Raw genomic sequence first — 22,941 nt, forward strand, 5'->3', positions numbered from 1 at the left:
GGAACGGGGGCTAGGGGGGAGACCTTTATTCCATCTTCAGGGAGCCGCCGCCGTCTCGCCTTCCTGAGTAGGACACAAACCCTAACAAGATTGAAAAAAACGACTAAAAACGGAGCCCTCCCGCCGGCCCTTGCCATGATCCACCGCGCCTCCATGGCCCTAGGGCCACTGGAGACGAGGCGGACCTACGCCAGCGAGAGGCACGAATCCTAACTTTCTTTCTGGGGGAGGAGGAGGCGGCGGAGCCCTATATTGCATCAGACTTTTAGTTCAAAAGATATAATATATTCAAATATAAAAGTTAAAAGAAAAATGTGGTCAGTGCCCCACACATGCGTGCAACAAATCATCTTCCTCGTTGGCTCTCTCAAGTAGATGTGGATCCTTCGGCTCTCAAGTAACCATGTACTTCTTTGGCTTCCAAGACAATTATATAATTTACTGGCTCTCAAACAACTATAAATTCTTTGTCTCTTAAGCAACCATGTACTACTTTCTTAACTCTCAAGGCGACTGTATAATTCCTTACTCTAGGCAACCATAGATGCTTGGGCTTGCTTTTAACTCTCAAACAACGACATGTATACTTCTGTCCAGGTGTATACACCCTACTTTTATCATCAACAAAGACTAGTAAATATTCCATTCATCCATCTATCGTTCCGTACTTCATCACTTCAAACACAAAGAAAGAACCGACGGAAAAACTGAAGAAATTCCAACCGAGCCTTCGTCGAGATATTCCAACAGAGAGTTGAGAAAAGTGGCCATACTGTGCGTCTCACGCGCCCAACGTGGCGCCAAGTGAACCGCCCCACACCTATCGCCCCGAGCCGGCCACCTCCTCCGCTCCGCTCCCGACCCCACGATCCCTCCTGGACCCGGTCCACCACACTTGACCCCCAGCGCCTTCTCCCCCCTCCGTCCCCGCCCGCTTCCATTCCCTCCCACCACTCCACCCATCATCCCCGACGCCGCGAGGAGGGGCGCCGCTCTCCCCCAGCCCACCCCGCCCTTCCTTCCTCCCTCCCCGAAGCTTCGGGAAGCCTCCCGAGCAATGGCGAGGCTGCTCGTGCTCCGCTCGGCGCCGTACCACCGGGCCAGCCTCTCCGCCGCCGCCACCGCCACCTCCTCCCGCTCCGCGTTTTTCCCCCGCCTCGCCCGCCGCCACCTTTCGTCGCCCCTCCGCGTGCCGGTCCGCGCCGTCGAGTCGTCTTCGGAGGCCACCAAGCAGGAGGAGGCGCCTCTGGCCGCGGGCGAGGCCCAGGAGCCGCTGCCCGCGGCGCCCGCGTTCGTGGTGGAGGAGCTCGGCTGGGGCACCCAGCTCGCGGTCAAGCTCAAGATGCTCGTCGCCCCGCCGTGGAAGCGCGTCCGCAAGGGCAGCGTCCTCACCATGACGCTCCGGGGCGAGGTGCGCTGCTCTTCGGCACCGCGCGCCTGCTGGTTTTGCTACCCCTCTTAATAGTAGTACGATTTGCTCATTTCGTGCATTGTGGTAGCCTTATCATCTTAGCGGACGCCCTGATATTTGTATCGTAGTAGTAGCAAATTTACTGTTGCTGTTGCAGATCCTGGCACACGCCGTGTGCGTGTGCGTATGCGTATGCTTGCGTGGGTGGGTGGATTGGCGTGTGTTCCGTTCACTCACACGCACATGCCACTGTATTTGGTCATTCTGGAATCGAGATATGTTTGGACTTTGTTCGAACATTTGTTAGTCTTGATACTGTATTCTGTGCGTTTGGATTTTGATGGTGTGTTTCCGTGGTTGCAGATATCCGATCAGTTGAAGACGCGCTTCTCGTCAGGGCTCTCACTGCCGCAAATCTGCGAGAATTTCGAGAAGGCGGCATATGACCCACGGATATCAGGGATTTACCTGCACATAGAGCCGCTGAGCTGTGGATGGGGAAAGGCGGAGGAGATCAGAAGGCACATTGTGGATTTCAAGAAATCTGGTAATCACAAGCTATGCTGAATTTGGTAGTATCTTACCTTATGTTCATGTCTGTCATATTATGACAAGTGTTGCATATTTTTGTAGGTAAATTTGTTGTCGGTTACATGCCCGTCGGAGGGGAGAAAGAATACTACCTTGCTAGTGCATGTGCTGAGCTGTATGCACCGCCAAGTGCTTATGTTGCTTTGTATGGTCTAACCATTCAGCAGACATTTCTCAGAGGTAACTGCATGTACAGTGATAACATGATACCTCTGGTTATTGCTCAAGTGCACCATCATCAAGTAGGCGTTATTTTCTGCTGATCCTCAAACCAGTTTCAAAATTAAACTTGTTATAGTGCGACAGAAATACAGAAGTATTTTGCTATTTTTGCACCAAATATCCTTCATTCTGTTATAACGTTCAATGCATTTCTGATTAGTTTAGCTTCTCATGAACCAAATTTTGTGAGCTTGGTCATGCCCAGTGTGTTATTTGTCCACAAAATGAGACAATCTGAATGCATCTACGTTCTTTTCTGGTAGCTAACACTCTAGCACTTTTTAATTCGATTTGCAAGGTGTGCTTGAGAAAGTTGGAGTACAGCCAGAAATTCAACGAATTGGTCGCTACAAAAGTGCTGGAGACCAACTTGGGCGGAAGAGCATGTCAAATGAAGTTAAGGAGATGCTGGGTGCACTGCTTGATAATATCTATGGAAACTGGCTAGATACAGTGTCTTCCACACATGGTAATTAAATAGATCTGTTTCACTTTCACATATTTAATTGAAACATCATCATTACAGAATTTTTTTTCTAGGGAAGAAAAAAGAAGAAATTGAGGAATTTGTCAACTCAGGAGTCTATCAGGTCGAGAGACTTAAGAAAGAAGGTTGGATAACAGATCTATTGTATGATGATCAGGTACAGATTCCCTCCTTAGCTGATCACTGAGTTGGCAAGTAAATTGGACAAGACTAAATTGAGTTAAGTTAGTTGTTACTGCATCTTCTGCCCAACCCATGGTGATTAGTATTAGGAATACAAGTGATGTTTTAACTTTAACGATCCTTATTTCCTCTTTTTATTTCATATCATCAATATATTAAGTAAACAGCAAAAAAAATCAGTCTCTTTGTTTTGGGGCTCTAGAGTAGTAACATGTGTTGCAGGCAGAGGTTCAACTAGTAGAAATGTTCGGCATCAAAGAAGCACCCATGAACAAGAAATTAAAGACATGAGACGCAAATTTTGTCCCAGAGACATGATATGTAATCTGTATTAGGAATGTAAAGTGATGTCTCTCTATTTATATTATAGGTGTGTAAAATAGTGAGATCCTTGGCCATTATTAGTGCACAAGCAAGTCATATCTATATGAGACTCTTCGATTTAGTTAGAAAGGGAACTTTAGGGTCCTAGTTGAGGTAAGTGTCCACAACAAGGAAACATCAAATCTTCCTGCAACATATACTGATGTACTTGATATGTTAATTGCTGACTCAAGCAGTCAAGCTTAGTTGGAGTTTCTTTATTGAAATGTGGAAATGTTCAGGATATGCGACTTGTCAAACTGGCAAATTAGACATGAAATTTTACATAATGTGTTGTTTATTTGAATTAGAATACTGAATTATTTACTTTATTTATTTTTATTTGTCTGCTATTGTTTTTGTCGGCATTGCCTTATTCAATAGGTAATGACAATGCTGAAAGAGAGAGTAGGACAGAATGACAAGAAAAGCCTGCGTATGGTTGACTACAGGTAATTTAGATATTCATTGTTCTGGAAAACTGGCTGCAAACTGGAAGCCAGCCAAGTTAAGGATTTCTGATAAATTTATAACAAGGGCACTAGTCAACTCTGGAACTTTAACTGTGCCATTGCTTTTCAGCTACTCCATCAATTTTTATGTTTTTGCCACCACCGTCAATTTTCAGCCATTACCATCTCTATTGCTGTTTGTGAAGTGAGAAATGACCAAATTAAATCTGGCCTCGCTCACTTAGGCATGACCAATTACATATAGATGCTTCAAACCTAGACATATACACTGATATACACATTTTTTGGAAAATAGCCATAGATAGTGGCCCTCTCCATCTCTAGGCTGAACAGGCCAAACTGGATCAGCAGTTGTTATCGGAAACTATACAATAGCCAGTGGAACCTACAATCTTTGGCTCTTCTTTGTTGATATGAGCAGAGTGCACGATTGTGAATAACATTTTTTATGGGCTGGGATATTATGGAAGGATTGGAGCATATAGGGTAGTTGTCGAGGTCAACAGGCGTGGCCCTGAACTCCTGTGGCCCAGCAAAAGAGCAGTGGTGCCGCTACCACATTACAGGGGGGAAGGAGTAAAGGGTTCCTCCTTACCTCTAATTTACTTAAGGGCTAAGCTAAATGGTAACCCTGTCTTTAAAAGAAAAGATAATTTTCCTAACTGAAAAGATGACTCGGATCATATCCCTTAGTTGGTGTCAGCTAGGGCCAGTTAAGCTTTGTTTTGTGGACTGTCAGCGTGTGTGTCCCTTGTTAGAAGGGATAGAAGGATTTGGTGGAATTGTTGTTGTATTGCTTGAGCCTCGTGGGCATATATATAGGAGTACATGATCTACTTGGAGTACAAGGCAAGCCAGAATATTTCCTAGTCTAACCTATGTTTCCTAATACAATCACGTTACTCAACATCCCCCCGCAGTCACAACGGTAGCGACGCAGACGGTGAGACTGGAGAAGAATCCGAAGGCAAGCCGACGGACAAACCCCCACAGTCGTAACGGTCGATGCATCGCGGAGTCGTGGCTGGAGTGGAAACCAACGAGGTTGCTCAAGCAGGCGGTAGCCCTTTGTGCCGTTTGTCGATGTAGCCAAGAGCGTGGGTGGTGGAGCCGTGGTCGAGGTAGCCGTGCAAAGAATGCCGTGGTCGATGTCGAGTCGGGGTGGCCGGTGTCGAGGAAGTCACCGTGGAGCCGCGGGCGCAAGGGGGCGCCGAGTTAGCATGGGCGCAGTGATGTCGAAGTAGGGGTGCGCCGGGAAGAAAATGTTGTTGACGACACGTCGCGGCGGGTTTGCCAAGTCCGGGGACACATCGTGGACGAAGGCACGCACCGGTGTTGCCAGCACCGGGCATGCGTAGACGGACGAAGACGAAGTTGACGAAGCGCCGACCAGGCTTGCCAGGCCCGGGGACACGTCGTGGATGAAGGCACGCATCGGTGTTGCCAGCACCGGGCATGCGTAGACGAGGGACCTGCACGAGCTGTACGCCATGTCGGAGAAGTCGGAGGGGCCAGCAGAGAAGAACTCGACGACGATTGCGGCGTCCATCGGCGCGGGGCCGATGTCACCAACGGTGGTCGGAGTAGACGAAGTGGTCGGGGTAGATGACGGCGACGCTAGCGATGGGCTGGTGCTTGGACGAAGACGAAGGGGGTGGACGGGTGGTGGCGGCGGCTACGAAGGTAGCGGCGGCGGCCAAAGAAGAGCGGCGGCGGCGGCCAAAGAAGAGCGGCGGCGGCGGCCTGACGGCGGCGGCGGCGGCTAGGTTAGGAGTGCGGCGGCGGTGCTCGAAGTAGGCGAGAACCCTGACAGCGCGACGAAGATTGGTGCGGATGGTGGCGTTCCCGCGCCAAGGGAGACGGCGCGGCGCATACCACGGGAGGTCGACGCGCGGTGACGGCGGAGTGGACCGCGGGCCATGGCGCTACGGCCCGAGGGGCGACGCAGCGGCGGCAGGCAGGTCGGGGCGACGACGGGAAGACCTCGGGGTGGCGGCGGGGATCGCGGGCCGCGACGCTGCGGCCCGAAGGGGCGACGCAACAGTGGTTCGCGAGTCGGTGCAGCCGTGGGGACGGCCTCGGGGAGGCGGCGGGGACCGCGTATCGCGACACTACGGCCCGAAGGGCGACGCAGCGGCGACACACGAGTTGATGCAGCTGCGAGGAGAACCACGGGGCGGCGGCGCTGCGGCCCGACGGGGCGGCGCAGCGGCAACCTGTTGCTCGATCGGCGGAGGGGCTTGCTGAACTCGGGACAATCTTCACGGGACCTGCGGAGGCGTGCGCAACCGACGGGCCAGGTTGGTCGCGCGGTGTAGATGAGGCGAATCGCGGCTGCAAGCGGGTGATCAAGCCGATCGCGCGCGAGGTCGGGGACGCCGCTCGATGAAGGCGTGGTGGCGGTGGAGTCCTGGATGAGGCCGGCGACGACGGACGGCGTGGGACGTCAGCACCGGCACCCGGGCTGCCAAAGCAGCGCCAGCCTCGGGCAGCGAGGCCCGAGCGACCAACGGAGCAGCGGCGCCCGAGTTGAGGCAGCCGACGAGCCTGATGCAGCCGAGGACGAGGCCGGCGAGGTTGACCGCCGAGCCGCCGTGCAGACGCGGTGGAGGCGGGTGACGTGGATCGATGGGCGGGCCGGCGCGCGAGCGACGGCTATGATTGGCCGCCGCATGGCGCGAGGCCGCCGGGTCGGGGCGATGCAGGTGTCCCGGTCGGAGCAGGGCGGTGACGGCCGGCGCAGGGCGACGGGCGGACCGACGCGCGGACGGCGGCTGGCCCTAACGGGCCGCCTCGGCGCGCATGGCCTCCGGGTCGGAGGAGAGGCCGGCTGGTCGTGCCGGGGTCGGAGTAGAGGCGCTCGGGGTCGACGGTGGCGGTGGGCGACGCAAACCAATCAAGAATAGATCGGAAAACCAAAAAGAAACCTCGCGATCAAGATGACCGGCGGGAGAGAGAAAACCCCGGAGCAAGGCTCGGGAAAAAGACTCTCTAGGGCAGCCGGTCAACACGACCGGCGGACGAACCCTAGGTACGGGCGGCGCGGCCCCCGGCGGCGGTCATGGAGACCGATCGCCCCGGGGGTGGGCGCGGGTGCGGAAGCGGCGGCTAGGGTTTAGGATCGACTTGCGATAGATACCATGTTAGAAGGGATAGAAGGATTTGGTGGAATTGTTGTTGTATTGCTTGAGCCTCGTGGGCATATATATAGGAGTACATGATTTACTTGGAGTACAAGGCAAGCCAGAATATTTCCTAGTCTAACCTATGTTTCCTAATACAATCACGTTACTCAACATCCCTGATCCTAAAATGTTGCAATTTTTCTATCCTATACTATGAGGTGTTTGCTCAGTTTTTTTTTGCACACTTCATTTGTTTGGTATTATTTGATGTTGCTTGATTAATCTGAAAAGTCAACACATATAAACTCCTTGTTTTATTTACTGAACTGACATTGGTCTGAACTGCCAGTAAATATTCACGTGTAAGAAAATCAACTCTTGGGATAGGAGGAGGAGGAGACTTAATTGCAGTAATCAGAGCATCTGGAAGCATAACACGAACTCGCAGTGGCCTGAGTGTTTCTAGTTCGGGCATTATTGCCGAGCAGTTAATCAAGAAGATACGTACTGTTAGAGGTAATTAATGTTATGTTATCTCAGCAATCAATTGTGTCTCAGATGCAAATTTGATGTATACGTTTGTACTGGGTAGAAAAAATATAAAATACATCTGAACATTTTTAAACTGGATTCAGTTCCCTAATTTATTTATATTTTTAGATGAGATGAGATTTCTCTGTTTCATTGCAGTGAGCACATACTGTAGAAGCAGTTGGTGTAGCTTATATAAGTACACATAGAATGCAAACTTCTGTCATAGTTTATAGGTTCTCTAACAGAATAATTTCATCTAATTTTAATGTACAAGTCTCTTACCCTTTCCAGAGTCAGAAAAGTATAAAGCTGTTATCCTCCGTATAGACAGCCCTGGTGGTGATGCTCTTGCTTCTGATCTGTAAGTTCTGCCCCAGGTTTCATTTAGGCAGCAGAAGCAGCAGCAGAGTTTCAGTTATGTATTGATTATTCTTATTTTAACTAGGATGTGGAGGGAAATTCGACTCCTGGCTGAGTCCAAGCCTGTGGTAGCTTCCATGTCTGATGTTGCTGCAAGTGGTGGATACTACATGGCAATGGCTGCGCCAGTTATTGTTGCTGAGAAACTTACTCTAACAGGATCAATTGGAGTTATTACAGGTGATCCTTGTTACCTTCTATTTGTGCTTGCTAAGACTAGTAACAGGTCTTCCAGTGCGAATTCTATGTTCTCTTGCAACAGTCTCAACTTTGGGCTTGCATCTATTCTACTCGATCTCCGTTTGGATAGTGAATTTGGCTGTCGTTGAGTGTTTGTTTCTTAGCTTACTATTTCTGTATTGGAATAACAGGAAAATTTATCCTTCAAAAGCTGTATGAGAGGATTGACTTCAACAAAGAAATTCTATCTAGGGGTAGATATGCAGAGCTTAATGCCGCTGATCAACGCCCTTTAAGGTAATATTGGCACTTCATTTGTTGCAGTATATTAGGAAAATAAAAATAGAAGTAAATTTGAGGAGAGCCCACAGGATCCAGCGACCTTTACCAGATTGTTACAAAAATAGTCTGATACCGTCAGGGTCAAGTCAAGTTAAGAATAGTATGAAAGCCGTGCACTGGAAATTTGGAATGGTGCTATAGTTTACAATGGTTCAACGTGTTTGCGTTTAATAGACAAGTGGGATATTAATTTATCACGTGATTTCATCATAAATCAAGCAGATTGTACCCTTTCAGTATTTTTTGTTTATTTTTTCATCATCGAATTATTTGTTTTAATCATACAACAGCAAATGCCGACTCTTATTATGTGGTTTATTAGGTCTGCTATGGTTTGTAAATAGCTGTGATATTTAATAGCCTATGACATATTTGATTTTGCCAATAACCGTAAGTCCAGGACCATCTATTCTCTGTTTCTTTTAAAAGCATTCTTTCTTAGAAAGAAAGCATGAAGCCAATTTCCTATCCTCAACTCTAGGCCTAATTCAGATATAGTCCCCCTAGATGGTAGACTCCAATACCGGACAACCATGCCCCTCAACTCTTGAATCCATGGTTTTGGATGACATGGCGGTGGCTTTCTCACACATGGCAGCCCAGTAGCATATTCAACACATAAACTTCTCAAAAACGGAATTAAGAAGAAAAAAAAGAAAAAAAATGTAAAATGTAGAGAAGAAATAGGAACAGCCATAAAGTCTAGAGGGTGGGGACAAAAAAATATTGTGGAAAAACTAGAAAATTTGAGAAAACTCGTAAAGAAGGAAAATCCGAAAAGAAGTGCGGAGGCATACAAAGAAAGCAACATCAAGGCTAACTATGACGGTTTCGACTGTTATCCGCTGTATTTATTGTTTTTTATTAAATTTATAAATTATTTGTGAATTACTCTTCAAATTTTCTGATTTATTATTTTTCATCTAATTTTTTTGTTTCCCTCTTTTCTCTTTTAATTCTTGTTTTTATTTGTTAAATATGCTGTCTGAGTTGCCACCTGGCTGCTTCATGCTTAACTGGTCTTAAGGTATTCTGGTATTGCTCTATTGGCATAGGGTCTGTGTGTGTGTCTTTGACTCCTTGTACTGTCTGTTTTGCCTTTTTGGTCTGTGCAATACTACACGCCCTGCTCATAAGTCATAACAGCTATCATATGGACAATTTCGTGTTTAAAGAATGTGATATATTTCCACAGACCAGACGAGGCAGAACTTTTTGAGAAGTCGGCGCAAAATGCTTACGCATCGTTTCGAGATAAAGCAGCCATGTCACGCTCAATGAGTGTAAGAATTGTTCTCCGATACTGAGCAGCTCATATTTCTTGGAGCATGTGCTGAGTTCTTTCCTCCACCAGATTGACCAGATGGAGACTGTTGCACAAGGTCGAGTTTGGAGCGGCCAAGATGCAGCTTCAAGAGGGTTGGTTGATTCGCTAGGTGGATTCTCACAAGCGCTTGCTATTGCAAAACAGAGAGCTAAGATACCACAGGATAAGAAGGTTGGTTCTTCTATAAACAGAAAGTACTTAATGAACAAAACGTCTGCCATGCATGCATAAGTATATATCTGTGCATGTAGTTAGAGTCTAAGAATGTATTGGACAGCAACAGAATTACATTCAATTCTTTTATTATACTCCCTCCGTTCGGAATTACTCGTCCAAGAAATGAATGTATCTAGATGAATTTTAGTTGTAGATGCATCCATTTTTGTGACAAGTAATTCCGAACGGAGGGAGTAGGATTGTAGCTATTGCCTTTCAATGCTTGACATTCTGATGAAGTAATCAAGGGAGGTGCCCCTCAAGCAGCAGTGTTCATTCATCTGTTTCAGTTGGGATTCCAAGTTGATCCTGCTTTCCTAGTTTTGGAAATTCACTTGTCGACATTTGTTGCAAGCTGCAGTATTCATAGTGTGGCTTTGAGTGGAAATACATGATTGAGAGTTAGTTCACCACCCGCATTCTGATTGTGTGCTGAATAATGCAGGTCCGACTAGTTGAGATCTCGAAGGCCTCGCCGACGCTACCGGAGATCTTGTCAGGCATCGGGGGTTCAGTGCTTGGAGTTGACAGGGTCGTGAAGGGGGTGCTGCAGGACGTCACCTCCTTAAATGGAGTCCAAGCTAGAATGGATGGCATCTTGTTTGAAAGACTGGAAAACATGCCAGGAGAAAATCAGCTCTTCTTGCTCGTAAAGGAAATCACAAATTATTTCGGTTGATCACCAGTGAATAGCCAAAGTTTACGAAAAGCTGTAGATAGGAGAAGACAGAAGTGACATGGAAATAGACACCCACCCTACCTAAATTCAGGTAGAATACAATACATTTGGTATTGGGGCATGCTTGTATCGATGCCTATGCAAGCGTTGTAACCTGTAACCGACATACTGAAAATGTGAGAATGTTAGTTCTCTCGTGTTTGCCTGTCTCGCCCCACCTGATAGCGTTTTGCTCTTTGTTGCTGACATATATGTATGTTACACCATTTTCATATTCTAGTTGGTTCTCATAAGTCATAATTGAAGGACCTGTAGGACTTACAAATCCCAAGAGGATCTGTTATGGATGGAGGAGATCCAGTAATAAGCTTCAGTGATTTTCGCAGTTACAAATGACTACAGTTTGTAAAATTCTGCAGTCTGGGTCCTAACCGGCCCTGGCTTCTGGATTGTATGAGTACAACTTCCACATTTTTACTAAGTTAAGACAATCAGTAAAGTAAAAAAAAACAACAACTCAACTTTGTCTTGTAGCCATCCATAACCATACAGGTTAAGCACCTTGCCTTTTTTCTAGAAAAAATAAAGGTCCTTGGCTAAGGGCATGTTTGGAGCAACTCCACTCCCGGAGTAGACGGAGCTGCAGTTAAAAATCTTGAAGCAAGCAAACAGGTGCTCCGCAGATCCTAAGATTTCAAGGAGCTGGTGGGTCGCCATAAGGGCCTGTTTGGAGCAACTATGCTCCCTGAGCAGACGGAGCTGTAGTTAAAATCTTGGAGCGAGCAAATAGGTGCTTTGTGGATTCTAAGATTTCAAAGAGCCGTGGGTTGCCAAACAGGTCCTAAATGTCTCATGCGTGTAGAACAACTATTGCATTGCATCTTCACGGGTGTGTACATATATGTGCTTCGTTAATTCCTCATCGCAAAGCGCCCAACCATATCTAGCCATACTGAGTATAGTAAGGGCTTGTACAATGCAAAATGCTTAAGCCTTGTAAAACGCAAGATGCTTAGAAAAATAAATCAATTTTTAAGAAAAACTCGTTTAATTTTACCAAGCACCTTCCCTAGGCATCTTGCACCGTACAAGGCCTTAGACACCTCCCTAAGATTGTACAACGCAAGGTGCTTAGAGGAAGTGTTTAGAGAAACAAATCATATTTTAAATTATGGTGTTTATTTGAGAGGGCAGACACTTAATACTTCCTGTAAAGATAAACATTGATGCTTAATGAAAAAAATTGCTAAGCATCTTGCATTGTAGAAGACCTAATTAAACATTCATTCTTTACAAATAAGCACCGGTGCTTAATTTTTTTAAACACTTTCCCTAAACATCTTGTATTGTACAAGGCCTAACATGATCATCTTTGACCACACTCGGCTCAGCCTAGCACGTTTGCGTGACACGTTCAAAGTGGAGGCCAAACACCGGGTGTTGGCAGGGACGAAGGGGCTACCAGTTGTGCTTCCGACATTTGATGTGCCAACTTCTAGAGGCTTCACGTTGTATCTGTGGGGTGTGGCTTGTCTGAGGGCCTCTACAAACTCTTCTTTCTATCAATGCACCGAATTTTTGAGCTTTTGTGTTGTCTCATATAAGAAAAATCTAGCCATAGTGCGCAGGAAGTTTCTGCATATAGTAGGACTAGATTAGGGTTTACATTAGAGGAGTTCAACACTATGCTGGTTGGGAGAGTGTCATCGGCGCAACGACGCAAACGAGTTGTGTCCGATGCATGGCAGTTGCGATTTTTCTGTTGTCGGTGCTCCAGTGATGGGAATCATATATGAGGGGAACTCAACGCTGGCATGTCCATAATAAGCTCTCGCCGGTCTTGCCTGATTACAATGTTATCCCATTCTCTTCCTCGTGGCATGAAAGCCTAATAGGAGGCAATATGATTTCATCTAGGCGTCCGCATTTTTCCTACAACCAGACGCTGATGGTGGTGGTCTTGTGGTAAACTCATCATCCCAAGTTGTGTTGTTCTTGGTGACGGTGGGTTCGGTCCTACACGCTAGCTTAATGTCATGACCAAACTGCATTATATATCCATGATTTAAGCTTCTTCTTGATAAATTTAAGGACCTTGTTGTTATTTTTTTCTCTATTTAGTCCTTGCGTGTGTAGTATCATGACTTTTATATCTAATGCGGCCTCGGTCCTTAAAGATCCCTTTTATGTTAAATAAATATAAATAGTGGTGTGAATATGATGGTGCGGGTGGACCCGATTTTCCTCTACCCCAGGAGGATATCAAAAGTAAACCTAGGACTTGGGTCGTGCCATGCCAATCCAAATTCATCGTGCTTTGGGCCACGACAAATGAGGCCAGTCTGGCATGGTTTACTTATTGTGTCGTGTTTCTCAGCAAAAATAACTTACCGGGTCGTGCTGCCATGCCAAGGGGAGGCCCAAGCACGACCCAATGGCCCGCCATGCTGCCATAGTGCCTGGCCAGCCCAAGCACGACCCAGTAAATAAGGGTCTGTTTGAATTGTGACTATCTTTGCCATATATTGCCACACTTGCCATACTTGAGATACTCAAATTTTAACCACACTTTGGCTTGCCTTAAAGAATCTTGCCACACTTTTTTTTATGACATGTGCGGCTTACTGCTCATAACTTTTTTTTTTGCCTTAATTGTGGCTAGAACCAAACATACACCTAACTTGGTCAAACTTGTCTAAGTTGAGGTGTGGCAAGCCGTGGCATGAAACCAAACAACCCCTAAATATTACACTTCATCATTGTAAATCAAGATTTTTACGTACATCCTGCACCTTTTATTTTTAAATCCCTAATTAGGCACCTTATGAAGTATATAAATACATATTAATTTAAACAGACCTGATTTTATTTACAAGAACATACATATATTCCCCCGCAAAAAAAAAGAAAGAACATACATATATTATACAGGTTCTCCTAATAATCAAAACACGTGTTTATGAAGATTTTGGATCCAAACAGGCCGATCCGATCCAAGCACAACCCGTTCTACTCCGTGTCGTGTCGTGCTTTTGACCATACCATGCCACCCGGAAAAGCTCGACCCAAGTCCGTTTGCTAAGGAGGATGACATTTACGAGAAGGCATTTAAAACAAAAACGTTCGCTGGAAATTCCTTCTCAGGAAGGTTCGCCAGTTAGCATTGCCAAAAAAAAAAAAGTAATGAGCAGCCGAACCGGGCACGTAGGGTATCGAAATCGGCTGACCGGCACAGGGGAGAGGAGACCTTGACCACCACCAACCCCCGCAGCCGCTCCCCGGCGCAGCGCACCTCCCACGTTCCAGCCGGATAAACAATCAGCCCAATCAATCACCGGCGGCTCCGCTCAACGATCCCTAGATTACCTCGCCACCAGAAAGCCAGGAACCTCGAAGCGGACAGCGAGAGAGATGGGCTCCTGCGAGATGACGGCCACGGAGGTAGCGGCGCTGCTGGATCTGAAGCCGCACCCGGAGGGCGGCTTCTACGCCGAGACCTTCCGCGACTCCTCCGTCTCCCTCACCACCGCCCAGCTCCCGCCGCAGTGTACGCATATGCTCACGCCCGCCCATGTCTCGTCTGTTTCATCTGATCTGATCGCTCTCTCCTCGGATGGAGGGGTGCTTAGTAGCATTTCTTTTCAGAAAGATAAGCATAAGGTGTAGTAGCGTGCGGTGCGATGCGCCGATTGGATTGGACCCAATTCGATCGGGTTTTCTGCTTGTTCTTCGTCTTAGCGTGTGCAGACACCTTGTAGATGGTAGAGTAGCATATACTGGCAAGTGGGAATTCAGATAGTAAAACCCACCATTGTATCTGCATCATCAAGTGCGCATGTTTCAACAAAAAAATAGGGGATTGGGGCCTCGGCGTGGCATGATGTATTAGTAGTGCAACTTTGTGCTACTGTTGGTACATACTGTTAGGCACTAAATCTATTTTACTGTGTGCTATGCCACTTGCTGGTATTGCTCTTGGAAGATTGCAGTATGGGCTCCCTGTGCTCCTACTGTAACCTGTAAATGGTTAGCAGAACTTATTCCGACCAGAGTTGAATTTTGTAACAAAAACATTACACTGTTATCAGTGCCAGGACAATCACAATTACTGCAAGCATTCTTGGTAGGAACTCCCTGCATTTTGATATGCTCCACAAAGGCAAATTTAGTGCGAACTACTTTTCTGCTAATTTGGTAACTCCATGTTTGGATTGTACCTGTTGATGATTATCTACCTTATATTGTTCTGATTGTTAAACAAGCAGCATGTTTATGCTTCCTGATTGAAAATGTTTACCAGAAGGTCTTGTTTAAACGATTGTTCTGCTCTCCCTCTATTTTAGTCTGGAGTGCTGTATGGAGTACAGTATAGAAGTGGAGTGCAGGTGAACATATCATCAAGCTGCCATTGAAATACCTCTAATACTTCCTTAATGTATGCTGCAGACAAGGTCGGTCGTGCTGTGAGCACTGCTATCTATTTCTTGCTTCCCGCAGGGAGTGTTTCACATCTGCATCGCATTCCTTGTGCTGAAACCTGGCATTTCTACAAGGGAGAGCCTCTCACGGTTGGTGACAGTTGCACGCTTGCCTTTATATGGGTAGCGAGATTGCCATTTTGTTATCTATTGCTAACACAGCTATTCTCTGTTTGCTTAGGTCTTTGAGCTACACGACGATGGCCACATCGACCTCACCGTAATTGGTCCGCACCTAGATGCTGGCCAGCGCCCCCAGTACACCGTGCCACCAAATGTGTGGTTTGGATCTTTCCCTACGTTGGATGTTGAGTCGTTTGCATCCGATGGCAGCCATCTTGTCAACTCCCGGAAGCGAGATCCCGAGAAGCATTACTCCCTTGTTGGCTGCACTTGTGCCCCCGGCTTTGAGTATGAGGATTTTGAAATGGCCACTTTTGATGATGTGAAGTCTATTGCCCCGAAGGCAGAACCCTTCCTCAACTACCTTATTCCTTCCAAGAAGTAAGCAGGATCAGAGACGTTCATATTGCTTGCTAGCAGTCTATATATCATGGCATTATCCGGCCTTCCTGTATTGGCTTTGGATGCCATTTTCTGTGATTCCACGAGGTCTGTATTTTTAGTCTTGTCACTCTGAAAGAGCACTCTTGTGCTGGTGCTGGTGCCTGGTTGTAACATTTTATGTACCATAATTAATGGAAGAAAGTTTGAGCTTAATGGTGAAACAGGAGATTTGCTTGTGTAGTTTTGTATAGTTCTGTATGCCTTTATCAAACACTCGCTCGTTCGTTAAATTTGACCCAGTTACAAACTCATTGGACCCTTTCAACTTGTATAGTACATGCCAAGATCACTGATGAATATTGATTTTGTGAAACCTTTGTAGTCAGTAAATGAGTCTAGCAGGTCATTTTACATTTTTTTTTCTGGGATTTGAAAGTGTAGAAGTGCATGCTTTAGCCAATGCAACCAAAAAACCGCAATACATTTATACGTCAACACTCCCCCTCACGTGTGGCTCCCTCAGGCCTAAACGTGAATCGAAAGTGGACTGCAATTTTAATTGCGCCAGCCGGGTCTTGAACTCAAGGCCTCTTGGCTCCGATACCATGTAGAAGTGTATGCTCAAGCCAATGCAAACCAAAAGACCGATCTAATGGAAAAGACTAGGCAATACATTTATACGTCAACAGAAACATCCCCCTGCTGTCTGAAAATGGTTCTCATTGAATATATATAGTTAAGTTTATTATTGGGCCTGGAGATATTTGCGATCGGCATAAATACGGCTTATGTGGTAGAGCCGCCAGCGACATATGGTTGTGATCAACTGATGGTGGCCTGAGAAAGAAGAAGAAGCAACCGAAGAAACGCTGTCAGGCTAAACCTAACGCTATCAACTGAAACAACCGAACAAACGCCGCCAAACCAAACCAAACCCTATTTCTTAAGCAAGTTTATTATTATTATACCCAAAATCACGCTGACAGACCGACGGAGGGCGCTTCTGGATCTTTTCCACTCCGGCGATTACGAACCGGCCCACAGGTTTTCCTGCAAATTACGGCCCGCGTGCCACTCGTATAAATACCGGGCTCCCCTTCAGGTCTCCCCCACAATCCCAATCCCTACCCCGAGCCCGACTGGACGCGCAGCTCTCTCCCAACCGAGGCGGCGCGACCTCCTCCCGCCGCCCCGCCGGACCCCTCGCCGCCCGACGCTCCGCCCGTGCCGTCCAGATCCGCCTCTGTCGTCCCGCCGCCTCCCAGATCCGCCGTCCGCCTCCCCTCCGATCTTATTTTGTTGGTAAGCTACGGTGCGACGCAAACACATAAGTAGATGGATTCCAAGTAGTATAAACTCTAGAGAACGGACATGTTTGTGTGTGGTTGGGTGGGTGGGTATCACAGATTTACAATCGTATTCTGTATCCACTGATTGATGGAGGCATATGCCTAGTTGTTTGTGACTTCACATACTGGATTAGTATCCATATTTCGATGTTCCGGAATAGTCTGTGCTTTTGTGTATCAGTTTCTCTGTCGTGGGTTCATCATATGTTTGTTACGAGATCAGATATCTAGGTACATATTTGTTCCTGATTTCGTCTTTTTAGTTGCTAGACAACCAACTGATACAAGTTTTTGGTAACATCGCAAGGCAAGTTTAGATGAATGTCACGTGTGCGATTGCTCTGTTTATTTTGTCGTCAGTTTGTACTTCAGACGTGCCTGCAATTGTAGCGATTGTCCCTAGTCCCAGTTACTTATTTTGGACATTGTTATCTTTGTTTCTCTGTTCTAGACAGTTGATTTCTCAACCTGCTATCTTCATTATAAATTTTCCTGCAAATTGTCTATACTAATGTTGCATGTACATTTCTTCTGATCCATGTCCTTAAGATATGATATCTAGTATTGTTAGTTGTAATAATCAAATATGAGATTGTCATTATGCCTTGACTTAGCGCCTGATCAAGAGCGTATGCCCTAAACTGTATCAGAAGACGTAGACATCTGCTGTCCTTTTGGACACCTGAACAGGAGTTGCCCGAAAATTTTAGGCTAATCGTCTTCTCTATCCCTTGTGAACATGCTGGTTGTTTCTTTGTTGGATTACTTCTGTAGCTTTCATGGAGCTATGACAATCAATACAAATATCTTAGCCTCTTAGGACAACTCTACTTTGTTGATGTTGGTCACACATGTGCTGTTTAGACTGTTTATACGGAGCTCCTGATTTTATCATTAAGAGATTTAGTTGTCTCCTTTCTACAATTCTGCCAGCAACTGGACTATGAATTGATACTGTGTGATACTCTGGCCCCCTTTCCTTAATGATGGTGTAATTTTTAATTCAGTTAGTTTCTTGTAATCTCATCTTACATGAAGAATCAGCAATATCTGATCTTTGACTTGTTTAATCCAGGTAGCAGCCTCTGTATCGCTGCAATCTGACAAAGTGGAGGGCCTAGAAGGTGAAGCTTCTTTTATGTCTGAACAAGCATCGGTTTATTTGGGATCAGTTGGATTGCTGGGAGAGTATTCTCGTTCAACGAGAAAAAGGCACAAGTTTGTGCTCCCCTGCATGCATCAAGAGCCTATTAGGATCTCTGGTTCTGAGGATTCACTTGCCACCGCCAGTGCTCAAAGCCAGCTCAGTTTTCTTCAAGGGCCAGCAGCCAATCTCATTTCTGAAATTTTCTACATCTGATAGTATCTGCTGCAGAAATCTTGAGTCAAGATGGCGCTGCAAAACATTGGTGCTTCAAACAAGGATGATGCCTTCTACAGGTACAAGATGCCCAGAATGTTGACAAAAATAGAAGGCCGTGGTAATGGCATCAAGACAAATATTGTGAACATGGTTGATATTGCAAAAGCACTTGCCAGGCCAGCATCTTACACCACTAAGTACTTTGGATGTGAGCTTGGAGCACAATCAAAATTTGATGAGAAGACAGGAATCGCCTTGGTCAATGGTGCTCATGATACTTCAAAGCTGGCTGCCCTTCTTGAGAACTTCATCAAGAAGTATGTCCAGTGTTACGGTTGTGGCAATCCTGAGACTGAGGTCCTCATCTCCAAGAAAGAGATGATAACTCTGAAATGTGCTGCCTGTGGCTTCCTCTCTGATGTTGACATGAGGGACAAGCTCACTACATTCATCCTGAAGAACCCGCCAGAACAGAAGAAGGGAGGCAAAGACAAGAAAGCTATGCGAAGAGCTGAGAAGGAGCGGATGAAAGAAGGCGAGGCTGCTGATGAGGAGATGAAGAAACTCAAAAAGGATGCAAAGAAGAAAGGTGCTTCTTCCAAGGATACAAAGAAAAAGGCTGCTGGGGGAGGTTCAGATGAAGAACATGCAACCTCACCAACTCACAGTCAAGGTGCTGACCTTGCAGCTGCTGGAGATGATGATGACGATGACGATGACGATGTGCAGTGGCAGACTGACACGTCAGCGGAGGCTGCGAGAAAACGCATGGAGGAGCAGCTGAGTGCAGCAACTGCTGAAATGGTTATGCTTGCCACCGAGGAGACGGAGAAGAAGAAGAAACAGGCCCTGCACAAAGAGGGCAGTTCCAATGGGACACCAAAGGCTGAAGATAATTCCAATGGCAACCAGACTGGGCCCAAGACCACTCCTTACGATGAACTGGTTGAAGAGATCAAGGCCAACTTGGGCAATGCTGCCACCGCAGCTCAGCTCAAGGGTGTCCTCTCCTCCTCGGCCCTACCCCCCAAGGACGTGATGCATGCTCTCTTCGAGGCACTCTTCCATGGCGTGGGCAAGGGGTTTGCGAAGGAAGTGGTGAAGAACAAGAAGTACCTTTCCACTGCGGTGCCTGATGAAGGGTCCCAGATGCTCCTGCTCCAGGCTATAGAGGCGTTCTGTGGCAAGTGCAGTGCTGAAGCCCTGAAGGAAGTCCCCGTCGTCCTGAAGGCCCTCTATGATGGAGACGTCCTCGAGGAAGAAACCATTGTCCAGTGGTACAATGAAGCTGTTGCTGCCGGCAAGAACTCCCAGGTCGTGAAGAACGCCAAGCCGGTCGTGGAGTGGCTCCAGAGCGCCGAATCTGACGATGAGGAGTGAGAGGCAGTACTGCGATTCCCTACCACCCTACTACCGAGTGTCTTTGATGAGTGTTCTATAAGTGTCAGTCTTTGTCTTTCCACTTTTCGTATTTGCCTGTTGTTTACACCATTGAGTTTTTGGTTATTTCTGTATCGAGTCAGTTAAACGAACTATAGTATGTCTGGTCGGTTGCATCTGGTGTGCCTGTTTGTTTTCTTGCCATCTTTCGATGAAACTACGTTTGAATACATTAAGTGTGAGATGCTATTATATGATGTTTGCACAGATTTGCTCTATAATTTATGTTATACTCGATATTGAGTTGCATGCTAGAACCTTTTGCTTATCCAGAAATCTCATGGTATACATGAGACGGGTAATGTTGATTTTCCAGTTACATAGCTGCCTGATGTGGATCTATTCAGCCTAGTCAAGTAGGAGTAGTTGATGATATCAGCTAATGTTGATTGGGCAATTACATCGCTGTCATGAAATCACCTGGATAGATTATCTTTGTACTTCTGTGTGTGAGAGAGAGGTTTTTAAACTTAAATTGACAGTTAAGTTGTGATTTGTGGAGATATATAGCACTTGAAATTTTTGCCATGGCCCTTGGAACTTCATGCTCTCCTTTGTACCCCCTCTGTTAGGAAATATAAGATCGTTTAGATCACCAAAGTATAGTGCTCTAAAAGATCTTATATTCTTGATAGAGGGAGTACATGATGACAGAAGATTATGAAAGAAACTGGACAACATGCCAACATTTTCTTATTTGGAACTACTACTAGTAGTACATGCCAACACTGGTATGTCTAAAAGAATACGTACATGCTAACAATGGCGTCCCTCATAGAGCACAGCAGAGGTACAAAAATGGTAATTCACGTTCTCATATAATAACACCGATCATCTAGTCGATCATATCACCCTACCCTCTTCTTCTTCCGCGTCCTCCACCGCCACGGCCACCGGCACCGGGAGCTTCTCGAGCCGCTCCCGCAGCTCGGCCTGCTCGGCCCTCAGGGAAGAATTGTCGCGCAGCACGCGGTCGCAGTCCCTGATGACGCGGTTGAGCTGGTCAAGCAGCTGGCGGTTGGCGCCGCGGAGGTGCACCACCTGCGCCCACAGCTCGCTCAGCTGCTTCTGCTTCCTCATGCGCGACCGCCGCGCCGACTCCCGGTTCGAGACCATCCGCCGTCGCCGCCGCTCCTCCGCGAGGCTGCAGTGCGCCGCCTGGTGGTGGTGGTGGTACTCGTCCGACTCGTCCGAGTTGGACGATCTGGCCCCGAACGGCAGGAGGAGCCCGCCGGCGGAGGCGGCCTCGTGGAGCAGCTGGCCGGCGACGTCGTGCTGCTGGTACGAGGAGCAGGGGGAGGTCGCCGCCTGAGGAACCAGGAGGCCGCCGCCGTTGTACTGGAAGAGGAAGTCGTCCGGAGCCACCTGGTAATGGGGCCTGAAGGCCGCGGTTGCGGTCGCAGCCGAGAGGTACGGGACGCTGGCGAGCTCGGCCGGGTACATGCTTGCTCGTGCTCGGTCGGTCGAGCTAGCTAGCTGTGGAGCGGAACGGAGAAGAGAGCGAATGGCCTGTGATTCTGGAGGCGAGAGGGCAGATTTATAGTGGAGATGTGCAGCAGCTACAGGACCCACGTCGTCAGAGCTTTAGCTTAGCTTGCACATACTACTCCGTACTAGTACTACATAACGACATGGGATTGGCACCGAGACTGGGATCAGGGATTAGCAGGGGTCTTGATGGGCATCATGCAGCGTTGTTTTATTATTTGTGCCAGCTTTTGGAAAATGTGCATGCCTCCAAAAGGGCGTCCATTTGTTCGCCGCGATCAAAATGAAAAGGCGGAATGAGGTGCAGGGCCGGGCAGCTTTTGTAGCACATCACTCGCACCAGGTGAGGTGCTGAGGCCATTCAGAGACACGGTGGTTGGGTAACAGTGACAGCCATGTATGTCCGGGTGAATGAATTGTCAAAGGGGTGTACATCTATACTCCACTGGTGTGTGGCTTGAAAGAGCAATACCGTAAACATGGGCCAGTTACTCTACCGGGTATGATACATGATCAGTTCATCGTTTTCGGACACAGTTCTTCTTGCCTTCTTCCAGGGTTCCTACCAGAAATTTCTGAAGGGGAGCTCAAGCAGCAGGAGCACCTTCCAGAAAGAGGAAGGTGATTAGGTTGGCCTGTAATGGGTGTTACTGTGGCCCAGGGGAACTCCACTTGGATAAAGGGAAGGTGGAACCTCTGCAGTTGGCAACTTGCCACTAAGAACATCTCTAGCAGATCCCGCATAAGTGGCCAAACCCATAAATTTTTTGCGTTTTACAGTTTTGGGCAAAAAAAGTTGCCAGAACAGAAACCGTAAAAGTGGTCAAAACCGTAAATTTTTTAAGGGCCACCGCAAATGTACACCCGAAACTCTTATCTTTGGAGGTTGGAAGGCCGAATATAGGGGGCCCCGTATACCGGTCAAACCTCGTCGGAGCAAACACGCCGCCGCGGAGTTTGCCGGAATCCGCCCTAAACTCGCCGGAATTCATCACCGCACATCGGAAAAGGCCGCTAGACACAGCAATCGATCACCGCCGGTTTGAATTGGACGAGCTCGACATCGTCGTGGCCTCCCATGACCTCAGCCTGGCCGCCGGAATCCTCCCGACGCGGCAGGCAAAGGGGCACGACTCGGCTGGCAATAGAGCAAGGCGCGGACGACGGAGGCGACGGGGCGTGGCCGGCAAGCTGTGCGCGGACGACGGAGGCGACGGGGCGTGGCCGGCGAGGCGGGGCGCGGCCGGCGCGGTGATGGGGCGCGGCCAGCAGGGGCGGAGCACGGCCGGGCGACGGGGCATGGCCTGCGGGCGACGGGGCGCGGCCGACGGGGTTGGGCGCGGCCGGCTGGAGGAAGGGGCGGCAGCGGCCGGACTGGAGGCCGGCCGTGAATATACTTTTTTAGGATCCGTTTGAGGGGTCTACATCTGTGCCAGCCCGAGCCAGCCCGCAAAAGCGGTTTTGCGCGAACTGCAAACGCGTTTTGCGGGTCGGTGGGATGCGGGGTCTGCTAGAGTTGCTCTAATTCGCTCATCAGTCAGGAGGAAACCCCATATCCACTAGCTAGGGCAGTACGTACTATGCCTCTTATTTTTCTGGTTTGTCGTCCCTTTTATCCAACTGTCGGTTTGGTTCCAGAGAACAACATTTTTGATTGTCTGTGCAGTCTGACATTTTGCCGCGTGGAACAAACATTAGTTTTGCCAGGTGTCGGGAGCGTTGTGATTCAAACAATTCCAACTCAGAAAGCAGCTACATTCTGA

General features: G+C 47.7%; 4 protein-coding genes across 4 annotated transcripts; 3 read left to right on the forward strand and 1 right to left on the reverse strand.

The window, feature by feature from the left end:
* Positions 1 to 791: 791 nt before the first annotated feature.
* LOC109767997 (serine protease SPPA, chloroplastic) lies at positions 792 to 10,749 on the forward strand. Its single transcript, XM_020326735.4, has 13 exons — positions 792 to 1,411; positions 1,775 to 1,958; positions 2,045 to 2,182; positions 2,523 to 2,693; positions 2,765 to 2,868; positions 3,642 to 3,709; positions 7,205 to 7,371; positions 7,681 to 7,750; positions 7,835 to 7,989; positions 8,181 to 8,286; positions 9,527 to 9,614; positions 9,686 to 9,829; positions 10,320 to 10,749. Exons 1-13 carry the CDS (start codon positions 1,058 to 1,060, stop codon positions 10,551 to 10,553), a joined length of 1,983 nt encoding a protein of 660 aa, XP_020182324.3. The 5' UTR covers positions 792 to 1,057; the 3' UTR covers positions 10,554 to 10,749.
* A 2,977-nt stretch (positions 10,750 to 13,726) lies between these two features.
* Positions 13,727 to 15,751, forward strand: LOC109767996 (uncharacterized). The gene is made up of 3 exons (XM_020326734.4): positions 13,727 to 14,100; positions 15,000 to 15,121; positions 15,213 to 15,751. Exons 1-3 carry the CDS (start codon positions 13,965 to 13,967, stop codon positions 15,537 to 15,539), a joined length of 585 nt encoding a protein of 194 aa, XP_020182323.1. The 5' UTR covers positions 13,727 to 13,964; the 3' UTR covers positions 15,540 to 15,751.
* An 831-nt stretch (positions 15,752 to 16,582) lies between these two features.
* Positions 16,583 to 19,882, forward strand: LOC109767995 (eukaryotic translation initiation factor 5). The gene is made up of 2 exons (XM_020326733.4): positions 16,583 to 16,840; positions 17,963 to 19,882. Exon 2 carries the CDS (start codon positions 18,278 to 18,280, stop codon positions 19,628 to 19,630), a length of 1,353 nt encoding a protein of 450 aa, XP_020182322.1. The 5' UTR covers positions 16,583 to 16,840; positions 17,963 to 18,277; the 3' UTR covers positions 19,631 to 19,882.
* Positions 19,883 to 20,308: 426 nt separating this feature from the next.
* On the reverse strand, positions 20,309 to 21,427 carry LOC109767998 (uncharacterized). The gene has a single exon (XM_020326736.4). The coding sequence runs from the start codon at positions 21,131 to 21,133 to the stop codon at positions 20,534 to 20,536; it is 600 nt and encodes a 199-aa protein (XP_020182325.1). The 5' UTR covers positions 21,134 to 21,427; the 3' UTR covers positions 20,309 to 20,533.
* Between the last annotated feature and the right edge of the window lie 1,514 nt (positions 21,428 to 22,941).

This window comes from Aegilops tauschii, chromosome 6 (assembly GCF_002575655.3).
Source record: "Aegilops tauschii subsp. strangulata cultivar AL8/78 chromosome 6, Aet v6.0, whole genome shotgun sequence".
Classification (NCBI taxonomy): Eukaryota; Viridiplantae; Streptophyta; class Magnoliopsida; order Poales; family Poaceae; genus Aegilops; species Aegilops tauschii.

Excerpts from the sequence above, each read along its gene's own strand:
- LOC109767997 (XM_020326735.4), top strand. The coding sequence starts at position 1,058 with ATGGCGAGGCTGCTCGTGCTCCGCTCGGCGCCGTACCACCGGGCCAGC. Across the intron at positions 1,959-2,044 it reads TGTGGATTTCAAGAAATCTG|GTAAATTTGTTGTCGGTTAC; the intron begins GTAATCACAAGC and ends ATATTTTTGTAG. Across the intron at positions 7,372-7,680 it reads GAAGATACGTACTGTTAGAG|AGTCAGAAAAGTATAAAGCT; the intron begins GTAATTAATGTT and ends TACCCTTTCCAG.
- LOC109767996 (XM_020326734.4), top strand. The coding sequence starts at position 13,965 with ATGGGCTCCTGCGAGATGACGGCCACGGAGGTAGCGGCGCTGCTGGAT. Across the intron at positions 14,101-14,999 it reads CGCCCAGCTCCCGCCGCAGT|ACAAGGTCGGTCGTGCTGTG; the intron begins GTACGCATATGC and ends TGTATGCTGCAG. Across the intron at positions 15,122-15,212 it reads ACAAGGGAGAGCCTCTCACG|GTCTTTGAGCTACACGACGA; the intron begins GTTGGTGACAGT and ends CTGTTTGCTTAG.
- LOC109767995 (XM_020326733.4), top strand. The coding sequence starts at position 18,278 with ATGGCGCTGCAAAACATTGGTGCTTCAAACAAGGATGATGCCTTCTAC.
- LOC109767998 (XM_020326736.4), bottom strand. The coding sequence starts at position 21,133 with ATGTACCCGGCCGAGCTCGCCAGCGTCCCGTACCTCTCGGCTGCGACC.